General features: G+C 32.9%; 2 protein-coding genes across 2 annotated transcripts in view; both read right to left on the minus strand.

The window, feature by feature from the left end:
• Positions 1-4,306: 4,306 nt before the first annotated feature.
• On the minus strand, positions 4,307-5,109 carry LOC134689700 (putative nuclease HARBI1). Its single transcript, XM_063549667.1, has one exon. The coding sequence runs from the start codon at positions 4,988-4,990 to the stop codon at positions 4,307-4,309; it is 684 nt and encodes a 227-aa protein (XP_063405737.1). The 5' UTR covers positions 4,991-5,109.
• Positions 5,110-11,405: 6,296 nt separating this feature from the next.
• The window catches only part of LOC134691694 (uncharacterized), a 32,333-nt gene continuing 17,956 nt past the window's right edge, over positions 11,406-25,782 (minus strand). The window contains exon 2 of the mRNA XM_063552255.1: positions 11,406-12,202. Coding sequence (XP_063408325.1) covers positions 11,416-12,202 — 787 coding nt within the window. The 3' untranslated portion in view covers positions 11,406-11,415. The remainder of the gene's footprint in view (positions 12,203-25,782) is intronic.

Raw genomic sequence — 25,782 nt, forward strand, 5'->3', positions numbered from 1 at the left:
GTGTCACGAAACATTAAGTTCAAATGCTTATACTATTGAAATAATCATTATCAAAGTACAAATGACGGTATACAGGGTACGACTTTCCGCTTTATTATTGTTATTTCCTATTTCCGTGTTTTCATAGTACGGTCACAAGTATAGTTAAAAATACATATTATTTTCATTTTTTTTTATAGCTTGGACGTCATATTGTACTTGCACCCAACCCCAAACACGGTACAAAGTATACATTTTTTAAAAGATTATCTTATATTTTTTTTCTTTCCTGGAAGTAAAGATCTAAACAAATAATAATCCTTATATGTTCAAGTACACAGCTTAGCTTCGAGTGTTTTTTTTATTCAAACGTCGGAGATAAGTTTAATTTGGTAACAGTACATTTTTTTTGTTTTTTTTTGTTTTCATATATTACATATATACGGTTTCACCTAACCTCTATCATAAATGAAATAAAGCCAGTTATTTTAGAGAGGCGAAAGATATATACCATGAGACTTTCAAACTCATATGTCGCAAATAAATAAACTGACACAGACATGGCTTAAAACACCTATAAAGACTGCATGAGAAACACGAACCCAACAAACAACATGTGCTTCAGAAGGGTAAGCAGATCTTACTCCACATGTGGCACCCGGTTTGCTCATATTTCAGTCCCAATAAGATTTACCTTTTTGACAATGGCATTTCATCTCTAGGCCTGTCTCTGTTTATTGTTAACTTGTTCTCTTCCGTCAACATGCATGAACTATTTGCCACTGAACGTTAAGCAAACACCAGTCAACCGTGACATAAACACGCCGAGAGAGTGACCCCTTTGTTAATAGTAATATTTCTTTAGACCATTTGGTTAGTTAGACTTTTTAAAAATTGAATGCACATTTTATTGTAGACTTACCCTTTGTCTCACATCTTGCTGACCTGAGATGGACAACTTTTTCGGTGGTCGAAATTCTTGACCAGTTTTATCAGTCATTTTGCAATAACGGTTATTCTATCCACTCGAATTTTGAATTTTAACTTTTCACCACTAGCTTATAATATTCCAGTTATTTCATCTATTTTTGATGCGACCTAAGTTTGTCAATGAAATGAATCACCTGTAATTTTTACCTTTGGTCATGACATAAATATCCCGTTTGTATATTTACATTTTACCTATGTTTAACTATTTACAACTTTTCCTTTATATGACGTTTGACTACTTTACTGTCCTTCCTATTCGAAAACCAACAAAGCATTTATAATCCTCATTTATTTTCACAAATACTTGAATAACATATAAAAGATTACACAGTGCGACGTTCCTTTGCACCAAAACCGTTAAAATCAAGAAAAAAACATCGCATTGAAATGGTGTTAATCTCTCAGTTTAATTTCTAACACTATAAAGTAAAGATAGTATAATTTGTCCTATGAAATGAAATAGTATCTACTATAATATCTCAGTTTTTTATTGTAAGAGAGTATAATTTGTCCTTCAAAATGAAATAGTATATTAGTATCCTTACACTATTAAGAAAAGATAGTATAATTTGTCCTATAAAATGAATTAGTATCTACTATAGTAATGTATAATGTAGTGTCAATCCCAGGTGAGTCTTCACCTGAGGTTTACATATATGTCATATTAATTTCAATACTTTTGTATATAATTTGATGTTTGATGTTGACAAGTTTCGGTGCTATATTGAGCTTGAAGGGTTTACTGTTTGGTCCAATAGGATCGTTTGTTGATGTGGTGGAAATGACACTAATTCGTTATTGCGGTGAGATAACTATCTCTGAAAGTATGATGTCCTGAGTCGATAAACTGAAATGCATTAAGATAATTGATCCGTATTGCTACCTTGTGTTTCACTGTGTACAACTTTATAAACAGGGGCGAATCAAGCCATTTTAAAAGGGGGTTCCAACTATATAGATATAGGAAGATGTGGTGTGAGTGCCAATGAGACAACTCTCCATCCAAATAACAATTTAAAAATTAAACCATTATAGGTTAAAGTACGGCCTTCAACACGGAGCCTTGGCTCACACCGAACAACAAGCTATAAAGGGCCCCAAAATTACTAGTGTAAAACCATTCAAACGGGAAAACCAACGGTCTAATCTATATAAACAAAACGAGAAACGAGAAACACGTATATATTACATAAACAAACGACAACTACTGTACATCAGATTCCTGACTTAGGACAGGTGCAAACATTTGCAGCGGGATTAAACGTTTTAATGGGCCCAAACCTTCTCCCTTTTTCTGAAACAATAGCATAACATCACAACATATAAAAACATACGATAAAATATCAATTAGCAGACTTAACTCAATCAAAAAACGTATGCCTTATTCAAATGCATTCATCTGCCAAAAAAGGGGGGTTTCAACCCCCCGGACCCCCCCCCCCCCCCTGGATCCGCCAATGAAGCCATTTTCAAAAGGTTGGGTTTTCAATCCAGGATAAAGGAGGGGAAGGGCATTCAGCCATGTGTGCCCATTCAAATGCCTTTATCGTCAAAAAAGGGTGGTTCCAACCTCCGGACCGCCCCCTCTTTCCCCCGGATAAGCCAATGATAAAATCAATGATGCAAAGAGAAGCAAAATATATAAGTGGTACCCTATATATTTTCTTCTTGTGCATTGTTACGACGAGGATTTTGAATTTGCATTAATATACAGAAGTTTTATATTCAATTTAGAGTCCGCATTTTTATTAAAAGTCATCAACATTAATCTAATAAAAATTCAGATCGGGCATGTTAAAATTGAGAATGGAAAAAAACAAAATAGAAAACAATTCAAAAGAAAAAATCAACAGTCTATTTTTAAACATGTTCACTTAGTAACATTTCAAACGTATAAGAATTTTTATTTTGCCAGGCCCCGTATTCACTAAAGATACGATACAACTTGTCGTATCTTAATTATTTATCGTAAATATACGACATGCATACGACATGTCGTTATTTGTATTCTCCAACGTTGTCGTAGTACTGTTGTAAGTGTCTCGCAGTTGCTAATGTCGTAAATCACCAGAACAATCATTTTACGTAACAGAGGAGGATTTTGGTCAGCAAGTGCCCGATTTGAAATCAAATTATAATTTGAATTTGAATTCAAACACTTTCAATATATGATGTCATATTAAATCTTAATCATATTGTTTTGTTCTGATAAAGCTGTTTCTTGGTGAGTGTGAAAATAAAAATAGTGAAACAGTATTTGAATTAAATTTATCTTTTTTATTGCTGTTCAATTTTTCAAACGAACTGAGCGGCGAGATTTCTTCTGAGCTGTTGTCCGTTACCACATACTACACCTAGCTTCGTTCAATGGCGGATTTAGGTCATTGTTTTCATCTGGTACATTGTCATTTTCGAGACATGGTATCTTATTATCCACACATATGTTGTGCAAAATAAATACAGCTGCAATTATTCTGCAACATTTTGCTGGAACATAACACAGGCATCCCCCTGTTTTGTGAACACATCTAAAGCGAGATTTTACGATTCCGAACAGCTGCTCAATTGTCACCCTTGTTCGGCAATGTCTTCTATTAAACTCCTCTTCAGCTGGCGTAGAGGGGTTCATAAATGGAACTAACATCCAAGGTTTTAAAGCATAACCACTGTCACCTGTAAATCAACAAAAATAATTATTTCAAAACCAGTCACTTGCCGAGTGTGGGTTTATATTTTTTTTGTCATCGGTTTTATGGTGAATAAAGAAGATACATACAAACAAAAAGAGATTACACTCACTCAGCCACCTGAATCTGCTACTGGTTTAACGTACAAACAAAAAGAGATTACACTCACTCAGGCACCTGAATCTGCTACTGGTTTAACGTTCAAACAAAAAGAGATTACGCTCACTCAGCCACCTGAATTTGCTACTGGTGTAATGTTCTGCGTCAAACTAAATGCATATTCAATACGAGAACACGTTAATGTGCATGTAAAAAATAAAGACCATGCTTTTTTTTCGTGCTCGTGCATTATGAAACAATCAACAGGAAGATATGTCACCATACCCGTATAAACATGGGAAGACAAACCATAGTACACGAGACACAATATAGAAAAACTAAAGAATAAGCAACAAGAACCCCACCTACAACTTTAATAGGTTGATATAAGTTGCTCAAGAAGGGTTTTCTAAAAATGTAACCTTAACTCAAACAGAATAAAAAAAGATCTTCCAATAAACAGGAAATTATCATAAAAATAATGTCAATTTTTATGGGCCAAGAGTGTTGGGACAATTATTGTTACCGATATTTAAGTACTTAGTCTAGTTCTAATATAATATTGACTTACCTAAGAGCCAGCCATTAGCTATGTCACCTTCTTCAAACTGCCTGCAAATTTGTGAGTTATTCCAGATATAGGAATCATGTGTACTGCCGGGCCACCTGAAGACAGCGTTGATAATTTTGAAGTTGGCATCACATATACACTGAACGTTTATTGAATGAAAATTCTTTCTGTTTACATACTGATATTCATTGTCATTGGGCGCCTTGATTGGTATATGAGTACCATCAATGACACCCACTACATTCGGAAAATGCGCTATCTTGTAAAAGTCACTTTTATTCGTTCTTCTTTCGGCTTCATCTGGGAACTTTATGTACTGATTTATCCTTCTAACTAAAGCGTCTGTAACATCACTTATACATCTGCTGATACTTGGTTGGCTCAATCCAAATACATCCCCAATGACATTCTGGAAACTACCACTTGCATAAAAACGCAAAGCAGACAAAACTTGCAGTTCCACAGGAATACTATGAGACCTAAGAGTTGCCTTCTCTAAATCTGGTCTAAGTTCATTGCACAGCTCAATTATTTTATGCCTCGGAAATCTGTATGCCCTCAATAAAAAGTCATCAGGCCTATCTAGGGGGTTAGATCTATCTAGAAATACTCGTTCTCGTCTAAAAAATCTATCATTTTCTCTCAACATTAGCGCTGCCGCCATATTTGCGATAGTAACTTTGCAACTTACGACAGGCCTCGAGCAGTCGTAAGTCTATGACAATATTTACAACATCTCGCATCGTAAGTTTCTTTCATGAATACAAGTTACAACTTACGATATCGTAAACCTTACCTTACGACAATCGTAGAGTTACGATTAGTTTTTGTTTTGAGCACGAGAAGGTAATTAAACACCAAGTACGTGCATATAAGTGCAATGTCCCGAAGATGTTGGAAGTTTTAAAAACGATTTTGACTGGCTATACAGACCTTGCACGGTCTGTATTGAAAACTTACGGTGAACGATCTTCTCCAAGTTAATCAGTAAAGTAAGAAGTCCAAGGGCAAATCAAAGTGGTCTCAAACTAATCAGTGAAGTAAGAAGTCGAAGGGCAAATCAGAGTGGTCTCAAACTGATCAGTAAAGTAAGAAGTCCAAGGGCAAGTCAGAGTGGTCTCAAACTAATCAATTTGCATGTACATCAATGAGGGGGGGACTGAGGAGGGGTCCTGGTCCCGAAATGCCGGACTTAAAAAAACGAAATCTCGAGGTCCCGAATTTAAATAAAGTAAATCCCGACGTCCCGAAATCAAAAAAAAAAAAAAAAGGATTCCCAGAACCCGTAAGGGTCAATCCCTAAATCCCGAGCTTAAAAACACCTGATCCCGGAGTCCCGATAAAGGTCCTATCCCCCCTCATCAATATGTGTTGTATGCATACTCTAGATTACCGAAGTCATTAATTACATAAATAAATTTCACAATTTATAAATGTCTTAGAGAAATAAAGGCTCAAGAGCGCTTACTGTGCAATTTTCCATATATATTAGATTTTAAAGGACCATAACTCTTTCAAAAATATTTGATCGGCACTGATCTTCAATCTCACCTGAAATATTGCAAACACCTGTATATATCTATGATATTAAGTTAAAACAATTTGGCAGGAATTGTACACGTGATAGTGCGTACAAGACCCAACAACAACGAAACAAGTCAGTTGGATTTTTGTCTATATCGTAATATTTTGAAAATTTGACGAGAGTAATTAGATGTCCACAAAAATTTAATATCAGAATTTAAAAAAAAAAAACTGATGTTAACTTATACCCGTTATAATAATATAAAATTTTAAGTACAAAGAAGTGAAACTTAAATGATTTACGACGATCAGATGTTGTTTTCCTCGTTATTATGTAACGGTAGCACACAAACAAACATATGATTTATTGAAATAATTTAAATTTTACATAAAAGCCAGACTAATTTAAAAGTCTTTTGATAAATAGTGCGACATAAGACCTATGTAAGTACTAAAACACCTGTGTCACAAGGAAATTTAAAGAATATATAGGTACAAATAAAATAAGCATTTAAACTGAATTATCAAACGCATTATTCCTTGTATAATATTGGTCACTGTCGTCTATAATTATCATGAGAAAAGTCATTTTCAAGGACAAGGAGACGCTTATAAGTTAAACATGCGTTTACGAAATGTGTTTACCGTTATACACTATCAAATATAAAGAAAATGAAACATAGGTTTTCTGTTAATAACATAGCAAGCAATTATCAAAACTAATTCCTTAAAACAACATCGACTTTTGACGGCAATGCTGCACAGTCTTCTACAATAGACATGTATTTACACAAACTATTATGATCTTAATCGTCTCTGGTCCGATTATGTTGTTTGGGTTGTTAACCCACTTCTCTTTTTATTCGCAGTAGATCAATGTTTTAGAAAGAACGCTGTTTTTTTTTGTAGCAAAATGTATGTCTTTTACGTCTAGAACTAAAAACTGGTGTCTTTATTCACAATTAAGCATCGAGAACATGTTCCCTAACCCATTTAAAATTCTACCCTGTAGATGACTATGATGAAGTAATCTTAATGATCCTACTAGTAAATGTTAATCGAGTATTTCAATTTTGTAATTGAAAGAAAATACAACCCACTTTATTTTTATTTGATAAGAAAAACTTCAAAATTGTTGACATCATATTTGACGATGACCAACCACAGTTTATTACGCCGATCAGGATGAACTCATCCATTTTATGTGACTTGCGATAAAATCTTGTAAAACTGTTGCATTGTTCGTATTGAGGAGACACTTTAATTTACAAATTTGGTAAAATTGGGGAAATCTGAAAATGAAAAACAGTGGAATGTGGCTAGACGGTTGTGTGAAGACCTAAACGAGAAAAACTTGTTATTATTCGTGCGTCAAAATTACTTATGACAAACTGAGGAAGCATAAGTTTCTTTGTAAAATAGTTGTAAAGGGGGTTGGTTATATGTAGCTGTTGTTTGTGCGTCAAAAATTACTTATGAAAAACTTATGTAGCGGAAGACAATTTGTAAAAGAGAGAATAGAAGCCGAGGATTTAAATAAATGTCTTCCAATCACCGTGCGTGGCCGTCGATATGCATTGGGTATTATTCTTATATATACATATATATATAGGAAAATGTGGAAAATGTGGTATATATATGGTCATTATACACATGTTTCTCTTTTCATTCTTTTTTTCGTGTAATCATTATGATTACGAAAAAGGAGATGTGGGATGAGACTGAAGTACAACAGCGCTAGCAGTAAAACACAAAATATATAGATCTTTATATCTTCATCTCAAATATCTATGAGAAAAGTCTATGTACACTAGCTTTTTTTAACCGTGACCTTTGTCATTTTTTGTGCTATATATATATAATTACAAAAAGCCGGGTTATAGCTGCTCTAAATGACCTACTTATCTTTTTTAACTACCTATATAAATCAAGACATACCCGCTTTCCGTTTAATTTAAGATCCATGCTGTTTAAATCCTAGACGAGGAATAACTTTAAATCTCAAACATGTTGTTTTTATATAAACAGTCTGATTCAGATGCACAAAAACGCTCCCTTTGAATAAATATCAACAAAGTTTAAATTCTTCTTTACGGTTAACTGATTTTTTATACCCGTAGTAGCAATAAATCTTTAAACCATAAAATAAATAAAGGGTATTTCAGCATGTCACTACTTATGTATCAATCTATTCAGTATACGGGTGCTCTTTTTATTACGTAATTTTAAAATTATGCTGAAATTATTTTCCAAAATCATCGGGTATTCAATTTAAAAATTCAAAAAATGCTCGTTGACATTCCATTGCGGTTAACAACAACACGTAAAAAGATCGTCCTGACTTAGTATAAACGTTAGGTTACGGGACATTGATTTTATTCCCTTTTATGGATCGATTGTGCCTCAGAGATATCTAAAGAAAGTTAAAAACCATTTATTATTTTTTCATCATAGTATTTGGCAATGCATGTATATATATAATGCATGTGTACTAAGTCGTCCTTAACATGCATGAGCTATTTGCCACTGGACGTTAGGGGTTTACCAATCAATGCGCCAAAAAACTGTAGAAATTTACCAAATTAAACAATATATGAACGATAATTTTTTTAGGGACGATTTGATAGGTCTTAGCTTTTTTCATATATATGTAAAAGATTTACGATATATTTTCCGGACTCGCAACCTTCACTTATGCATGTAATGGTATGGAACGCCATGACTGAATTTGTCATACAATGATGTACACAAACAGACAAAAAATGTCTTATAATTTTAACTGCAATGAATTATGTCGTTTACCAATTAATATTAAATCACGGATGGCTGTAACTTCGTGACCTCTGATTAAAATATTGTAAAAAGTTGAAAGAAAATACGCACGATAGTCTTAAAACATAACTCGGAAGTCAACTTATTTTAGTTGTGTAAAAATATTTCCTTGATTTTATATTTATTCAAACAATTACTATATATTCAGTGTTTTGTGTTAATTCCGAATAATAATTATGTTAAATGTGTTAGAACTTACATACTTAATGTTATTTGTTTCATAGTATAGTTCAGTAATGGTCTGACTGCTGTATATTGAGACGTTTTTGTTTTTGTTTCTTTTGGTTGTTGTGTCTGACTTTTTTTTTTTAGTGTACCCCATATCTTCTTTTATTCATACGAGAACAGAAACACTTAATAAAATAATGTGTAACGCGGTTCTTCTAGTCGGCAGATACTGCCAAAAGTTGTCTCAAATGTTTTGTTTACCATGCATAATGGTATACGAAAGGGGCTTCATACGGCACATTGCGATTAACTATAAAAATTGAACGATGGAAATGACTTTGTATTCATATACACTAATGTAGTGTAAAAACAGGAGACGTGTTTTCTCTTTAAATTGGTATTTCACAACTACATGAAATTTCGTTTTTTATAAATTGAATTAATTTTGCTGACTTTCATTGCCTAACGGAAGTAAACGTTACTTTTTATGTTAAGTGATATATCAAACACAATTGATAGCAAGAAAAATGTGTAAAATTTCCTGTTTTTGCAGCCAGAACAGATTTGAGAGAAAAAAAATGAAATACCATACATTGTTTCGTTGACTTATGTGTGTAGAACCTGTAATAATATAAAATTTTATTCCCTCATATAAGAGTTATGAGGTGTCGTTGCGGTTTTCGTTTTCTATTTTTAGTTTGATTTTGTTTTCTTTTTTTTTAGGGGCGGGGTGCAAGGTGTCGGTCTTTATGCTCCATTTCTTTGATTGTTGGTTGCAAACCAATCTGCATATTAACATGAAGTATAATGTTTTAATGGTTATTCAGAGATAAACAATGAATAGTATACAACATTGAGCATTTTATTATTGTCAATAAAAAAAGCACGAATTCATACAAAGGAAACCCAGTATATATAGACTAACCAATAATCCTGTAGACAGACAGACAGACAGACAGACTTATGTATCAGAATAGTTCATTTTATCTTGATCACACATAATCATTGCCGTATTAGTTTTTATAAAGTCCCCTAGCTAGTACTCTCGGAGAAATCTTACCCTCACACAGATATCTATTTTTAAAATAGAGATAAGTACACGAAGACCATTTTAGACATCTGTACAATACTACAATTAAGACAACATTACACGTACTAATAGTTCAATTAGTCATTTCGACTATAGTATATATGTATAGCCATCAAATATGTTAATATGTACTTTTCAGTAATAAAAGTGAAAGGAATCCGTTATATATCCTACCGCAGTATTTCAAATTAGTTGTAAGGTATAATTTACTTACCATCTTGTTGTAGATTTCATCAACAGATAGGTATATGTTTGTTATGACATAAAGGTGTATTTTAATGTTTAGATTCTCTCTGTGATAAGTGACATTAATTTTATGATATGTAAATGTTAACAGGTAGTCATTTCACCTATTTATTTGTATAAAGTTGATATCGTGGTTATATGTTGAAGTGACCTTATTTATTTGTTTTAGATAACATTCTTCGTAAGATCCTTGTTGAGAATCCTCCTACTCCTTACCGCAATAGTATTGATAGATATAAGAAGATGTGGTATGAGTGGCAATGAGACAACTCGCCACCCAAGTCACAATTTGTAAAAGTAAACCATTATAGGTCGAAACACGGTCCTCAACACTGAGCCTTGGCTCACACCGAACAGCAAGCTACAAATGGACCCAAAAAAAAAGACTAGTATAAAATCATTTAAACTGGAAGACCAACGGTTTAATCTATGAGCCACATCAACAATGACAACCAATGAGACTGTTTATCAACGGTTTTCGCATTTATCCCAGCTTAAAAAGTTTTAATTTTCTAATCGTTACATTTTATGAACTATTGTTTGTCTTTTCGTATGTTTTCTCTTCAATAACAGTATTGTCTTTAGATTTTGTTTTTCAACTGCCTCCCTTTTTTTTTACCTTTATTCCTTCATCTGAAAAAAGCTTATAACCCCGCTTGTTCCATGTTAGTCAAGAGCTTGCAGTTCAGTGTCCGTGATGGTAGCATGTAGGAAGTGTGTTCATTTACACGATATGACCATCGCTTAGCCCTGGGACATGATGGGCGGGTTTGAGGACTGAATAAACGGACAATGTTGAATTTTTAAATCGAGAAAAGTGGGACGACAATATTTATCGGTTTATCGGACGGATATAGATGGTGAATGCAATGTTGTCCCTAATCATCAAGTGTAAAAGTTGATCTTAAGAGTCAAACTTTGGAAACATCAAGAGGGCATGGTGGCAGGTCACCTTAGACTTGGCTAGGGGTTCAAGTCAGTTATATGTATCATCTGTGCATGTAAAGGACAACTGATCGGTATCGGATCCTGAACCTTTACATTGCCTATAAACATGGACAACTTTCACTCGTGATCAACAAAGCGGTCTCTCTGATGTTGTTTTCCTTTGTACAAATAAAAAGCAAATGCTTAGGGATTTTCTAACAATAAATAAGCAGATTTAAAAAAAAAAAGTATCTATATTTTCAGAAAAAAACAACATTCTAGTGAGGTGTTAATTCGTCTATTCATGGCATCCACATTTGTACTCCTCCTACAATTTCATTAGTAGAACCATCGGTACTATTGTTGTTCGTTTCTACAGCTGATTTTGTCTTTTCAATGTTTGGTTTCGTTTTTATGTTTTGGCCGTCTGATTTTGATTCTTTGTCCGTTTTCGTGTTTTGTTCGGTTAATTTTGATTCCTCGTCCGTTTTGTACTTTCTAGGAATAGAATTGTCAAAATTGTCATCCATCTTTTTTTTAACCAATACATATCTTCTTGGTCTTTCTGCTGGTTTCTCTCTTAAACTGTTGTTTTTATCAGGTCTTGTTAAAACAGTCTTTTGTGAATTCAATTTATGCGACGATGGACGATACCTATATTCTCTAACATTGCCCCCTTTCTCTAAGGGTTTCTGTCCCGAATCTCTCCATGAATTATAATGCCATGAACGTTTTTCTGAGGTAGTATATTGATTGTTTGTCTGATAATCATCTTCACTTGGACCATGATTGCTTAACGAGTTTGGTCCAACTTTCTGCGTATTGATATTTGCTTGTCGCTCATCAAATATTCTTGTGTTCGGAGGAAGTGGTCTTCTCGAAACATTTGATTCTTTGTCGACGTTTCTTGTTTCTGAACGCGTTGGGCCGGTAACATCCTCAATCACAGGTCCCCGTTGTTTCCGGGGCTCCTCTATGGGAGAACCACGGCGGTCCTCTGGTTCTTCAATTAGTGGATCATTCTGATTGGCTCTCGGTTTCCCAGTTGGTCTTTTCCTTGTTTCCCTTACATTCTCTTCTTCAGTATGTCTGAAAATTTAGTACGGTAAATAACAAGATTATTATGTTTATGAGCGTCTGTGTGGGGTTTGAGGAATATACAAATTGAATAATGGCAAAAAATTATTTGTAAAGAAACATATTAAGTCACATGGGTTGAACGAAATTCAAAGGTGTATCAAACTTTCAAAAAAATCGATTTCTTAAATAATATTTCTGTCGGATGTTGAAACAAGAGTGCCCACGCTGAAATGTCTCGCCATCTTTACTTATCATTGATATTGTGTTGATAGTCCTAAATATAAAGCTTTATTACGACTGTCACGTAAACTTAACATTAACCAAGAAAACTAAACTAAACTAAACAACTGACATTTAGATCATGAAATATTCTCATACACCAAATATAGTTGACCCTATGAGGTCAAGGTCAGATGACGCCTGTCAGTTAGACATGTACACCTTACAATCATTCCATACACCAAGTATAGTATACCTATATTGCATACAGTATAAGAAAAACACACCAAAATACATAAACTTAACTATAACCACTGAACCATGAAAAGGAGGTCAAGGTCAGATAACACCTGCCAGTTGGACATGTACAGGTACATATTTACAGTCCTTCCATACACCGAATATACTAGACCTATTGCTTATAGTATCTTAGATATGGAATTGACCACTCAAACTTAACATTGTTCACTGATCCGTGAAATGAGGTCGAGGTCAAGTGAAAACTGTCTGACGGACATGAGGACATTGCGAGGTTCGCACCTACTAAATATAGTTATCATCTATACTATTAAACGAGAAGACCTCATTTTGGGTGTCGCTTCTCTTCCTTCCACAATAAATCAATCATCATGCCTCTGTGTCCTATAGGTAACATGCATAGTCGCATTTGTCATCCATTCTTATGATTATTCAGATTGAGTTATTTTTGAGTTATTAGCAAGCGTAAAATATGTGGTTGGACTGAACTGAAGGACTGCGACGTCACAGTGATTTTAACCAATGAAATTCGCTGTTGCAATTATGTACTCTTCAGAGGTGAGATAAAATAATAAGAATTTTAATCTTGGGTTAATAAATAGAACTATCGAGTACTGATTTTAAATTGAAATTGAAAAACGATATAATAAGAAAGTAACTTCACCTATTGACTTTTATGGTTTCAAGCTGAAATGAAGGTAAATAATTTGTGGATTGACACCAAGGAAGCATTGGATGTAAAAATAATTAATTGTAATAATAATATGACAGCGTTTTTTTGCTTTGTAAACAACTCCCTGATAAAATTCTCCCGATAGTAAAATTGAGAAAGGAAATGGGAATATGCTAATGAGACAATAACCAAACTAAAGTGTAAACAACAGCAGAAGGCTATTAAGTGTTCTTCAATGATGCATTAAATCCTGCATCTTGAGTCAATACACCTTATCGCTATTTGTCCGCCATTACTGGATATCACACAGGTTCCCGTAAATTTTTGACGTCATAAAACAAAATATGTGACACCACAATGGAAAAGTGATTGCTGTATGCGTCAAAAGGTCGAGCGGCCAGGTCGGCCAGCTAGGAAGGCTAATAGTGATATAAAGGTGTATGTCAGAAGGTATCATGTCCGTTCGCGCCCAACTCACTTTCGCACTTCAAGAAGTAATTTGTTGTTCATGTTTTGCATTAAAAATGTCACATTTTTTTCGCAATATCATGTACAATCGTTATTAAAGTTACAAATGTACCAGGATTAAAATTTAATTCACCAGACGCTCATTTTGTACCAGGATTAAAATTTAATACGCCAGACGCGCGTTTCATCTACATAAGACTCGTCAGTGACGCTCAGATCAAAACAACACTGTTTATTTTGTATAATTTTTCTTTGTCTGGGGCTGCTATTCAAGTTATTGGGCATATTGTTGTACAACTACAGATCTTGTAGGGATTTCATTGGAAAAGGACTAACATTAACTGAAATCTGCATAGTTGGGATAATGACTACAAACACAAGAATGGCACTGATGACAGACTAAAATTGATCCCAAAAGAAAAAAATGATGTGATGACGTCACATAGAAAGAACACATATTTTTGCAGATTTTTCATAAAGAAGGAATACATTTGCCTGCATATTGTTTGAAAATCAAAAAGATTTATTCACTCTCGACAGTTTAATTTAAATATTAAAAACGCTCAGCGAGCCTCACGTTTTAAATTGAAAATTTAACTGTCTGGAGTGGATAAATATATTATCTCACTCGATGCAGTGGTAGAATCTATATATTAAAATGTCAGAGCTGAACTGTTGTTTCTTGTTTAATGAAAAATACTTTGCTTCATGAACATGATAACATAGTAGTTTTTCAATCGACTTTTAATTGATATAACAATTTTCTTTTCGTTTTTGATATATGTCATGTATGTTTTTATTATTGAAAGATATTTATAATTAATTGCCTTTTTTACAAAAACACTTGATATGACAAAATTAAACAACAGTTACTTTAATTGTATATCCAGGTACAATTTTAACAATATACTGTGGATTCATTTATTTTCGTGGGTATCAATTTTCGTGGATTGAGAAAAAATTGCATGTTCGTGGATATTTGATTTCGTGGTTTTGTCAAACTTTGCAGACGAACCTATAATAAATTTGTTATTTATTGGCATATAATTTGGTGGTTCACCTGTACCCACGAAATCCACGAAAAAGGTATCCAACGAATAATAATGAATCCACAGTAAAAGAATGACCCTTAATGTATTAATAGTAAAAAATATACAACATTGTCATGATTGTAGTGTAGTGCAGTGAGCAAACAAAAGCTTTTTCAAATCTCACCTATTTCCCTCTCAATTTTTAAAAGAAAAGTAGCTTCTCCCTATCATTCTGAAGTAGTGTGAGCCCTGTGTATTGCCACCCAATACTCTCAAAAACTTGTTCTTTTTATTATGCTAGTAAGACTTAAAATATATATATAATTAAAAACTGTATTTTCAGAAAACTAGATTTAAAACTGAACATAGGTTTAAATCTTCATGTAGAGAAGGAGAGAATCCTCTGGATACTTCAAAGGTGCTGCTAGGTTAGAGATTACAGAAAGGAAGTTTAAATAATAGTAAAAAATGAAACGAGCAAATGGAAGTGAAGGCACAAGTGAAGATTCAGAGTGTAGTAGCAGTTTCAAAGCAGATCTTTACTTGCTAACAATGTAATTTGAGTTTGAATGAAATTGATATTACTTATGCTATCTTAAAGCTACGAAACAGTCAGATATATTAATATTTATTTGAAGTAAAATATGATGAATTCACTTATTTACCATCTGCCATAACTTGCATAATATACATTAAATTTTATTATCCTTTTTTACACTCATAATTTAAAGAAGAGAGTAGGTTATTATTGTTCCTTTATACATCATTTATTTTTTTTGGATTGGGAATAAGATAAAATTCATTTACACCAAAAAAATAGTGAAATCTGTATTTATAGCCCCTTAAATTTTAATATTTAAACTGCGAGGAACATACATACAAAGTATATAAATACATTTCAATATTTTTTTTTGAAATCATATGCAATGCCTACTGATGAGTCCCAATTGCATATGAACTTACATTAATTTATTTTAGAAAGGGACGAAACTCACAAGGCTAAAAAGACATTTATCAAATTAATATAAACCACCTTTTTGACACTTACATGTATACATAAAAATTGATATTTACAAAAAAACTTAACAGAAAGATCTAAATCTACTTTTCTATGATAATGTCAAGATAAATATCCTTGTGAGTCTAGGCATAATTTTGAATCTGGATTTGCATATCTATATGTGTTTAAAGGTTCTGGTAAAGGTCCAATCACATTATTTGCATTCAAAAATTCACATTAACTTTCAGAATTTATTTAATATATTTCTAAGACTGTGAATATTATCTCCCTTGTATGCCTGACTATATATGTAAAGGTTATTGTTAATGTCAAAAGTACAAATGTGCCTGTATAATATGTATCTAGGACTTTAGATAATATCTCCCTTTTGTATTTACCTATTTACAGATTCTTGTTAAGGTTATCAGTCTTCTCTACATATAAAATAATGTATCTAGGACTGTAAATATTGTCTCCCTTCTCTGTTTACCTGTTTGTAGATTCTTGTTAAGGTTATCAGTCTTCTCTACATATAAAATATGTATGTAGGACTGTAAATATTATCTCCCTTCTCTGTTTACCTGTTTGCTGATTCTTGTTAAGGTTATCAGTCTTCTCTACATATAAAATATGTATCTAGGACTGTAAATATTATCTCCCTTCTCTGTTTACCTGTTTGCTGATTCTTGTTAAGGTTATAAGTCTACTCTACATATAAAATATGTATCTAGGACTGTAAATATTATCTCCCTTCTCTGTTTACCTGTTTGCTGATTCTTGTTAAGGTTATCAGTCTTCTCTACATATAAAATATGTATGTAGGACTGTAAATATTATCTCCCTTCTCTGTTTACCTATATACTGTTTCTTTTTAAGGTTATAAGTCAATCTACATGTCAAGATAAATATCCTTGTGAGTCTAGGCATAATTTTGAATCTGGATTTGCATATCTATATGTGTTTAAAGGTTCTGGTAAAGGTCCAATCACATTATTTGCATTCAAAAATTCACATTAACTTTCAGAATTTATTTAATATATTTCTAAGACTGTGAATATTATCTCCCTTGTATGCCTGACTATATATGTAAAGGTTATTGTTAATGTCAAAAGTACAAATGTGCCTGTATAATATGTATCTAGGACTTTAGATAATATCTCCCTTTTGTATTTACCTATTTACAGATTCTTGTTAAGGTTATCAGTCTTCTCTACATATAAAATAATGTATCTAGGACTGTAAATATTGTCTCCCTTCTCTGTTTACCTGTTTGCTGATTCTTGTTAAGGTTATCAGTCTTCTCTACATATAAAATATGTATGTAGGACTGTAAATATTATTTCCCTTCTATGTTTACCTGTTTGTAGATTCTTGTTAAGGTTATCAGTCTTCTCTACATATAAAATATGTATCTAGGACTGTAAATATTATCTCCCTTCTCTGTTTACCTATTTGTAGATTCTTGTTAAGGTCATCAGTCTTCTCTACATATAAAATATGTATCTAGGACTGTAAATATTATCTCCCTTCTCTGTTTACCTGTTTGCTGATTCTTGTTAAGGTTATCAGTCTTCTCTACATATAAAATATGTATGTAGGACTGTAAATATTATCTCCCTTCTCTGTTTACCTATATACTGTTTCTTTTTAAGGTTATAAGTCAATCTACATATAAAATATGTATCTAGGACTTTAAATATTATCTCCCTTCTCTGTTTACCTGTTTGTAGATTCTTGTTAAGGTTATCAGTCTTCTCTACATATAAAATATGTATGTAGGACTGTAAATATTATCTCCCTTTTATGTTTACTTATTTACAGATTCTTGTTAAGGTTATCAGTCTTCTCTACATATAAAATATGTATGTAGGACTGTAAATATTATCTCCCTTCTATGTTTACCTATTTACACCATACAAATTAATATTCCATTTCATATTAAATGTTAGTCACAACCTGCTTTTCAAACAATATATTTGTTGTAGGTATTTATATGCAATATGATATGTTAATTTTAGAAATTGTTGATATTTATCCCAATGCTTGAAAATTAGAAGGTTATTTGCAAAATGTGGTACTCATTTCTTTAATCTAACTGTATGTTTAAAGCTAGACTTTTTATTTCAGCTCCTGAACTCATCATCTATGACAATGTCTGCAATCTTCATTGATACTTCTTAAATCGTGATCCACACTTTTTCAAAAATACACAGTTCAAAGTTGATGGATTTCATTGGGATAATCATTTTGGTAATTTAATAGCCTTAGCCCAAGACATTTTTTGAAAAGCACTTGTTTTGTCATAATATATTTTTGCTTTATAAGCTATTTCTTTTCTTTTACTTTTTAAATTCACTTTCATGCTTACTTGCTAAATATTTGTTAAATGATTTGAATGTAAGATGGCTGAAATTTATATTCTGTTCTTGAAATTCATTAAAATATATTAATAAAAATCAATATAGCCAGCTTCATCATAGCATAAACATGACTTATTGTACATTTCAAATAATCACATTCATTATTATATTGTCAACAGCAGCACATTCAATTTCTATACTTTGGACTATAATCCTGTATTGCAGGTTGCAGTGATAGCTATGAAATGAGAAGTTTTCCACAATACAAAGACCTAAACAGCCAAGTGGTAGAACAATTTAATAGCCAGATAAAAAAAACTGAAGTATACAGTGTCATACATGACAAGAAATAACTTTTTTAACCATATTAAATTATCTGTATGCGGAAAAAACAACAATCCATTGGAAAGATCAATTGGTTGTACTGTTTAGACTCTTTATCAATTTATTATTTAGTATGTAATGAACAAAAACACACATCTATTACTTTCAGGACTATTTATCAATATCATTCATCATAAGATTACAACAATATGGTTAAATGTTGACTATGTCATCTTTAGTCTGTTTTTTTTTATATCTTGATAAAATAATTGCAATAATTTTTTAAGGTGGTATCCAACACCTTCACTGAAATTAATTTGGCTGGTTTACTTTTCTTAAAATTTTGACAAAGTATTTACTTTGACCCCTTGACAAAAATTTCAGAATTTCAAACAATTTTAACCAAACATTATATCAGACAAACTACACTGGTTTGACAAAACACTAATTTTGATCATTGAGAAGCTTAATATTCTTTTACAACATCACATAATTAAAATGTTAAGCTGATTTTACAGAGTAATCTCCCTGTAGTGTTAGATACCACCTTAAAGTCCATGGTTTTTTAATAATCCTAAAAGGTAAATCTCTCAATGTGATAAAAACCAAGAATTTGAAAAGTATATATTTATATTATCTGTTGAATATTTTATGTTCAAACTTGAAGTTATGGGTGTTCAATCTGTAGACTAATCTGTAGACCATTTAAGATCTTACCTTATTGATAGAATTTAATTTGTACATTTAAATATGTTATGTCAAAAATTCAGAATCCATGATAGGCTCAGGAACTGTCTCACAAGGAGGTATCTTTGGACCACTGTAATTTTTAACATATATGAATGATATGTCAATCAATATTGATTAAGACATAAATGATTTTTTTTATGTTGATTATTTATTAACATACTCATAAAAATGCAGACATTATTTCCACATAGTTGATAAAAAGATATACATTCTTTATTCTAGGAAAAACAGCATTTCAAAAAAAAAAATAGACAAAATATCAATTTTCATGTAAAATGTAATGATCACCTTATAAGATTGTCAGATTTTATCAAATATTTAGGAGATCTCATAATTATTATTTTTTAATATTGTGAACAAATAGTTTCCAACATCAAAAAAATTACTGTGTTACAATATAGAGTTTTTTCTATAGAATGCCAAATATTTCCATACTATATCAATGATGACTCTGGCATCGACTCCGATACAATGCTATTTCGATTAATCTTGTTCTTCATGGTATAATAGTGTGGGCTGAGGGAAAACAAGAAAATTGCAAGTTGTATAGAATAAGTTGGTGAGATACTTCCTTGGTCTGGGTCCAGGGTTTAGAATTACATGTGATTTTTAGATAATGTTAATATGCTATGTGTAAAAGATTAAGTTACTCAACTTTGATTAAATTATGTATCTAATACACAGTCTTTATGTGAAAATTTTTATTTGAATAATCATAATATTGGAAGTGCTGCACATACTGATTATTCTATACCAAATATTAAAAACTGTTCAAAAACAGCTTTGTCTATGATACTATACAAGACTGGAACAATCTATCATCCAACACTAAAAAATATCAAATATATCTGCATTTTAGACTACAGTTTAAGAACAATTAAAGTCAACAAATATATCACTTTTTAATTTGCCCTTTTCAGTCAACCTTTGAATAAATTGTTAAACATGTGACTTTATTCTGGAATGAATCAAATTAGTCAAAATATACAAATTAATAATATATCTCTTTAAAGAAACAGTAAGGTGTTGAGAAATATTCTTATAGATTTAAACCCACAAAGAAATTGATGATGAATGATTGAAATAAAATCACAAAACACATTTTAAGCTAATTATCAAGGTATTATAAGATATTAGAAGCTGTCATATGGGTGCCAATGAAATGACTCTCCATCCTAGTCAAAATTTGTAAAAGTAAACCATAATAGGTCATTGGACAGTGTTCAACCTGGAGCCTTGGCTCACACCGAACAGAAAACTATTAAGAGCATCAATGTGACTAATATATAGATTACCTTCGACTGTCAGAAATATACTGAAACAGTCTAATCTTTCCGTAGACAGTGTTGTACATCAAGGGGAGACAAACTCAGCAGTCCTAGATACACATTATATATGTCTTTGACTGTCAGACATATATACTGAAACAGTTCAATCTTTCCATAGACAGTGTTGTACATCAAGGGGAGACAAACTCAGCAGTCCTAGATACACATTATATATGTCTTTGACTGTCAGACATATATACTGAAACAGTTCAATCTTTCCATAGACAGTGTTGTACATCAAGGGGAGACAAACTCAGCAGTCCTAGATACACATTATATATGTCTTTGACTGTCACATATATACTGAAACAGTTCAATCTTTCCGTAGACAGTGTTGTACATCAAGGGGAGACAAACTCAGCAGTCCTAGATACACATTATATATGTCTTTGACTGTCACATATATACTGAAACAGTCTAATCTTTCCGTAGACAGTGTTGTACATCAAGGGGAGACAAATTCAGCAGTCCTAAATACACATTATATAGGTCTTTGACTGTCACATATATACTGAAACAGTTCAATCTTTCCGTAGACAGTGTTGTACATCAAGGGGAGACAAACTCAGCAGTCCTAGATACACATTATATATGTCTTTGACTGTCACATATATACTGAAACAGTTCAATCTTTCCATAGACAGTGTTGTACATCAAGGGGAGACAAACTCAGCAGTCCTAGATACACATTATATATGTCTTTGACTGTCACATATATACTGAAACAGTCTAATCTTTCCGTAGACAGTGTTGTACATCAAGGGGAGACAAACTCAGCAGTCCTAGATACACATTATATATGTCTTTGACTGTCAGACATATATACTGAAACAGTCTAATATTTCCATAGACAGTGTTGTACATCAAGGGGAGACAAACTCAGCAGTCCTAGATACACATTATATATGTCTTTGACTGTCAGACATATATACTGAAACAGTTCAATCTTTCCATAGACAGGGTTGTACATCAAGGGGAGACAAACTCAGCAGTCCTAGATACACATTATATATGTCTTTGACTGTCACATATATACTGAAACAGTCTAATCTTTCCGTAGACAGTGTTGTACATCAAGGGGAGACAAACTCAGCAGTCCTAGATACACATTATATATGTCTTTGACTGTCAGACATATATACTGAAACAGTCTAATCTTTCCGTAGACAGTGTTGTACATCAAGGGGAGACAAACTCACCAGTCCTAGATACACATTATATATGTCTTTGACTGTCACATATATACTGAAACAGTCTAATCTTTCCGTAGACAGTGTTGTACATCAAGGGGAGACAAACTCAGCAGTCCTAGATACACATTATATATGTCTTTGACTGTCAGACATATATACTGAAACAGTTCAATCTTTCCATAGACAGGGTTGTACATCAAGGGGAGACAAACTTAGCAGTCCTAGATACACATTATATATGTCTTTGACTGTCACATATATACTGAAACAGTCTAATCTTTCCGTAGACAGTGTTGTACATCAAGGGGAGACAAACTCAGCAGTCCTAGATACACATTATATATGTCTTTGACTGTCAGACATATATACTGAAACAGTCTAATATTTCCATAGACAGTGTTGTACATCAAGGGGAGACAAACTCAGCAGTCCTAGATACACATTATATATGTCTTTGACTGTCACATATATACTGAAACAGTCTAATCTTTCCGTAGACAGTGTTGTACATCAAGGGGAGACAAACTCAGCAGTCCTAGATACACATTATATATGTCTTTGACTGTCACATATATACTGAAACAGTTCAATCTTTCCATAGACAGTGTTGTACATCAAGGGGAGACAAATTCAGCAGTCCTAGATACACATTATATATGTCTTTGACTGTCACATATATACTGAAACAGTTCAATCTTTCCGTAGACAGTGTTGTACATCAAGGGGAGACAAACTCAGCAGTCCTAGATACACATTATATATGTCTTTGACTGTCACATATATACTGAAACAGTCTAATCTTTCCGTAGACAGTGTTGTACATCAAGGGGAGACAAACTCAGCAGTCCTAGATACACATTATATATGTCTTTGACTGTCACATATATACTGAAACAGTCTAATCTTTCCGTAGACAGTGTTGTACATCAAGGGGAGACAAACTCAGCAGTCCTAGATACACATTATATATGTCTTTGACTGTCAGACATATATACTGAAACAGTTCAATCTTTCCATAGACAGGGTTGTACATCAAGGGGAGACAAACTTAGCAGTCCTAGATACACATTATATATGTCTTTGACTGTCACATATATACTGAAACAGTCTAATCTTTCCGTAGACAGTGTTGTACATCAAGGGGAGACAAACTCAGCAGTCCTAGATACACATTATATATGTCTTTGACTGTCAGACATATATACTGAAACAGTCTAATATTTCCATAGACAGTGTTGTACATCAAGGGGAGACAAACTCAGCAGTCCTAGATACACATTATATATGTCTTTGACTGTCACATATATACTGAAACAGTCTAATCTTTCCGTAGACAGTGTTGTACATCAAGGGGAGACAAACTCAGCAGTCCTAGATACACATTATATATGTCTTTGACTGTCACATATATACTGAAACAGTTCAATCTTTCCATAGACAGTGTTGTACATCAAGGGGAGACAAATTCAGCAGTCCTAGATACACATTATATATGTCTTTGACTGTCACATATATACTGAAACAGTTCAATCTTTCCGTAGACAGTGTTGTACATCAAGGGGAGACAAACTCAGCAGTCCTAGATACACATTATATATGTCTTTGACTGTCACATATATACTGAAACAGTCTAATCTTTCCGTAGACAGTGTTGTACATCAAGGGGAGACAAACTCAGCAGTCCTAGATACACATTATATATGTCTTTGACTGTCACATATATACTGAAACAGTCTAATCTTTCCGTAGACAGTGTTGTACATCAAGGGGAGACAAACTCAGCAGTCCTAGATACACATTATATATGTCTTTGACTGTCACATATATACTGAAACAGTTCAATCTTTCCATAGACAGTGTTGTACATCAAGGGGAGACAAATTCAGCAGTCCTAGATACACATTATATAGGTCTTTGACTGTCACATATATACTGAAACAGTTCAATCTTTCCGTAGACAGTGTTGTACATCAAGGGGAGACAAACTCAGCAGTCCTAGATACACATTATATATGTCTTTGACTGTCAGAGATATACTGAAACAGTTAAATCTATCCGTAAGAAATTGAGAATGGAAATGGGGAATGTGTCAAAGAGAAAACAACCCTATCATAGAACAGATTGATCCAAAATGGGGTGTCGGAATAACGGGGCTGGCCCTGGATCGGGGCAGCCCGTTATTCCGACACCCATTAGTCCGAAACCCCATTATTCTGACACCCCATTAGTCCGACACGGATATAATTGAACAATATAGAAAGTAAAATAAGAAAATACCATACCCCGAAGAAAATGGAAAGTCTTAAGTCAAATGGAAAAATTAAAAGCCCAAACTCATCAAATGAACGGATAACAACTTCCATGTTATTCCTGACTTGGAAAAAATCATTTCCTTATAAAACGGTAGTTTAAATCTGGTTTTATAGATATAGTTTCAAGATTCAAGATTTTTGAAGATTTTATTCATAACCTCAGACTCATACAGATGTACAAGAGGACAATATATACAAACATGAGATAATACATAGCGAGACAGGACAGACGAAACATAAATACATAGTATATCACAAAGGACAATTGGTATAATAAGTTTAAATATTTCATAATTTCCTTTGAACTTGTACGTTGCATATAGACAGCAAGCCAGTAAATATATTCTTGCTTGGATTCATAACCTAATAATTTGGTATAAACGTTGATTTAAGAGCAGTTGCATCAGCATTTTTACAGATGAACAATATATGTACTGTAACTCATCTCTATTCCCTCATTACATAATGTACATATTCTCTGAACCTCTCCCTTGGGTGACAGCCGTATAAAATTTCACTATATTAACAACAATATGTGAACATTTTAAAACATTCCCCATTTCCATTCTCAATTTTATGATAGTTAAAAATGTCAAAAATAGGGGTACAATAGTCAAAAATGTGTTATAATCTCTATAACAACAAACATGTAACAAGGAAACACAACTAGAGGCTACAAAGAGCCTGTGTAGCTTTCCTGATATTTGTATTTGATTAATTGATGCATGAAATAATGCAACCGTTAATGTTTTGCTTTAGTTTCAGACATTAAAGTCATAAACGGCATTTCTCCTCTTTGTTATATTTTTAGCCATGTCTGCCATATGGGTTGGATGGCAGGGTCACCAAACACATTTCTAAAACTAGATACCATAATCCTGATTGTGGCAAAGTTTGGTTAAATTTTCCTCAGTAGTTTCAAAGGAGAAGAAAAATCAAGTGGTCAATTGAAAATTTTGGTCATGTTTGACTTTGTAGATCGTACAGTTTAACTCTATTTTTTATTATATTTATGATCATAACCTAAAACTGCAAAATTTCCTTAAAATTTCAGTTGCAGCAACCCGACAAGGGGTTGTACGATTTGTTTGAAAATTTCAGGGCAGATAGATCTTGGTCTAGTAAACAATTTAAACCCATTTCAGATTTGCTCTAAATGCTTTGGATTTAGAGATATATTCCAGAATCTACATTTTACCCCTATGTTCTATTTTTAACCATGCCAGCCACCGCCTTGGTTGATTGACCGGTTCATCGGACACATGTTTTAAACTAGCTGATACCTAAATGATGATTGTGGCCAAATTTGATTGAATTTGGAATTAGGCCCAGTAGGTTCAGAGGAGAAGGTTTTTATAAAAGATAACGGACGACGCAGGTCGAAGGACGCCAAGTGGTGGGCCAGATGAGCTGAAAAAGGCATATAATAGACAAAGCAAATAAGGAAAAATGAACGAAGAAATACATTATCTTTATTTCAAGAGAATAATATCATTAGTTAAAACTTATCCTCCTGTGAGTCTTCATAGTTAGAATAACATAATTCATGAAGTACTTAAAATATTATAATTTGCTTAATGTCCAGTGACAAATATAACATGTGTAAACAATTTAACAATAAATACAACGGTCAGGTACTATAATAGATACCATCCGGGGTGAAAAAGGTCAAT

This window comes from Mytilus trossulus, chromosome 11 (assembly GCF_036588685.1).
Source record: "Mytilus trossulus isolate FHL-02 chromosome 11, PNRI_Mtr1.1.1.hap1, whole genome shotgun sequence".
In the NCBI taxonomy this organism is placed as follows: Eukaryota; Metazoa; Mollusca; class Bivalvia; order Mytilida; family Mytilidae; genus Mytilus; species Mytilus trossulus.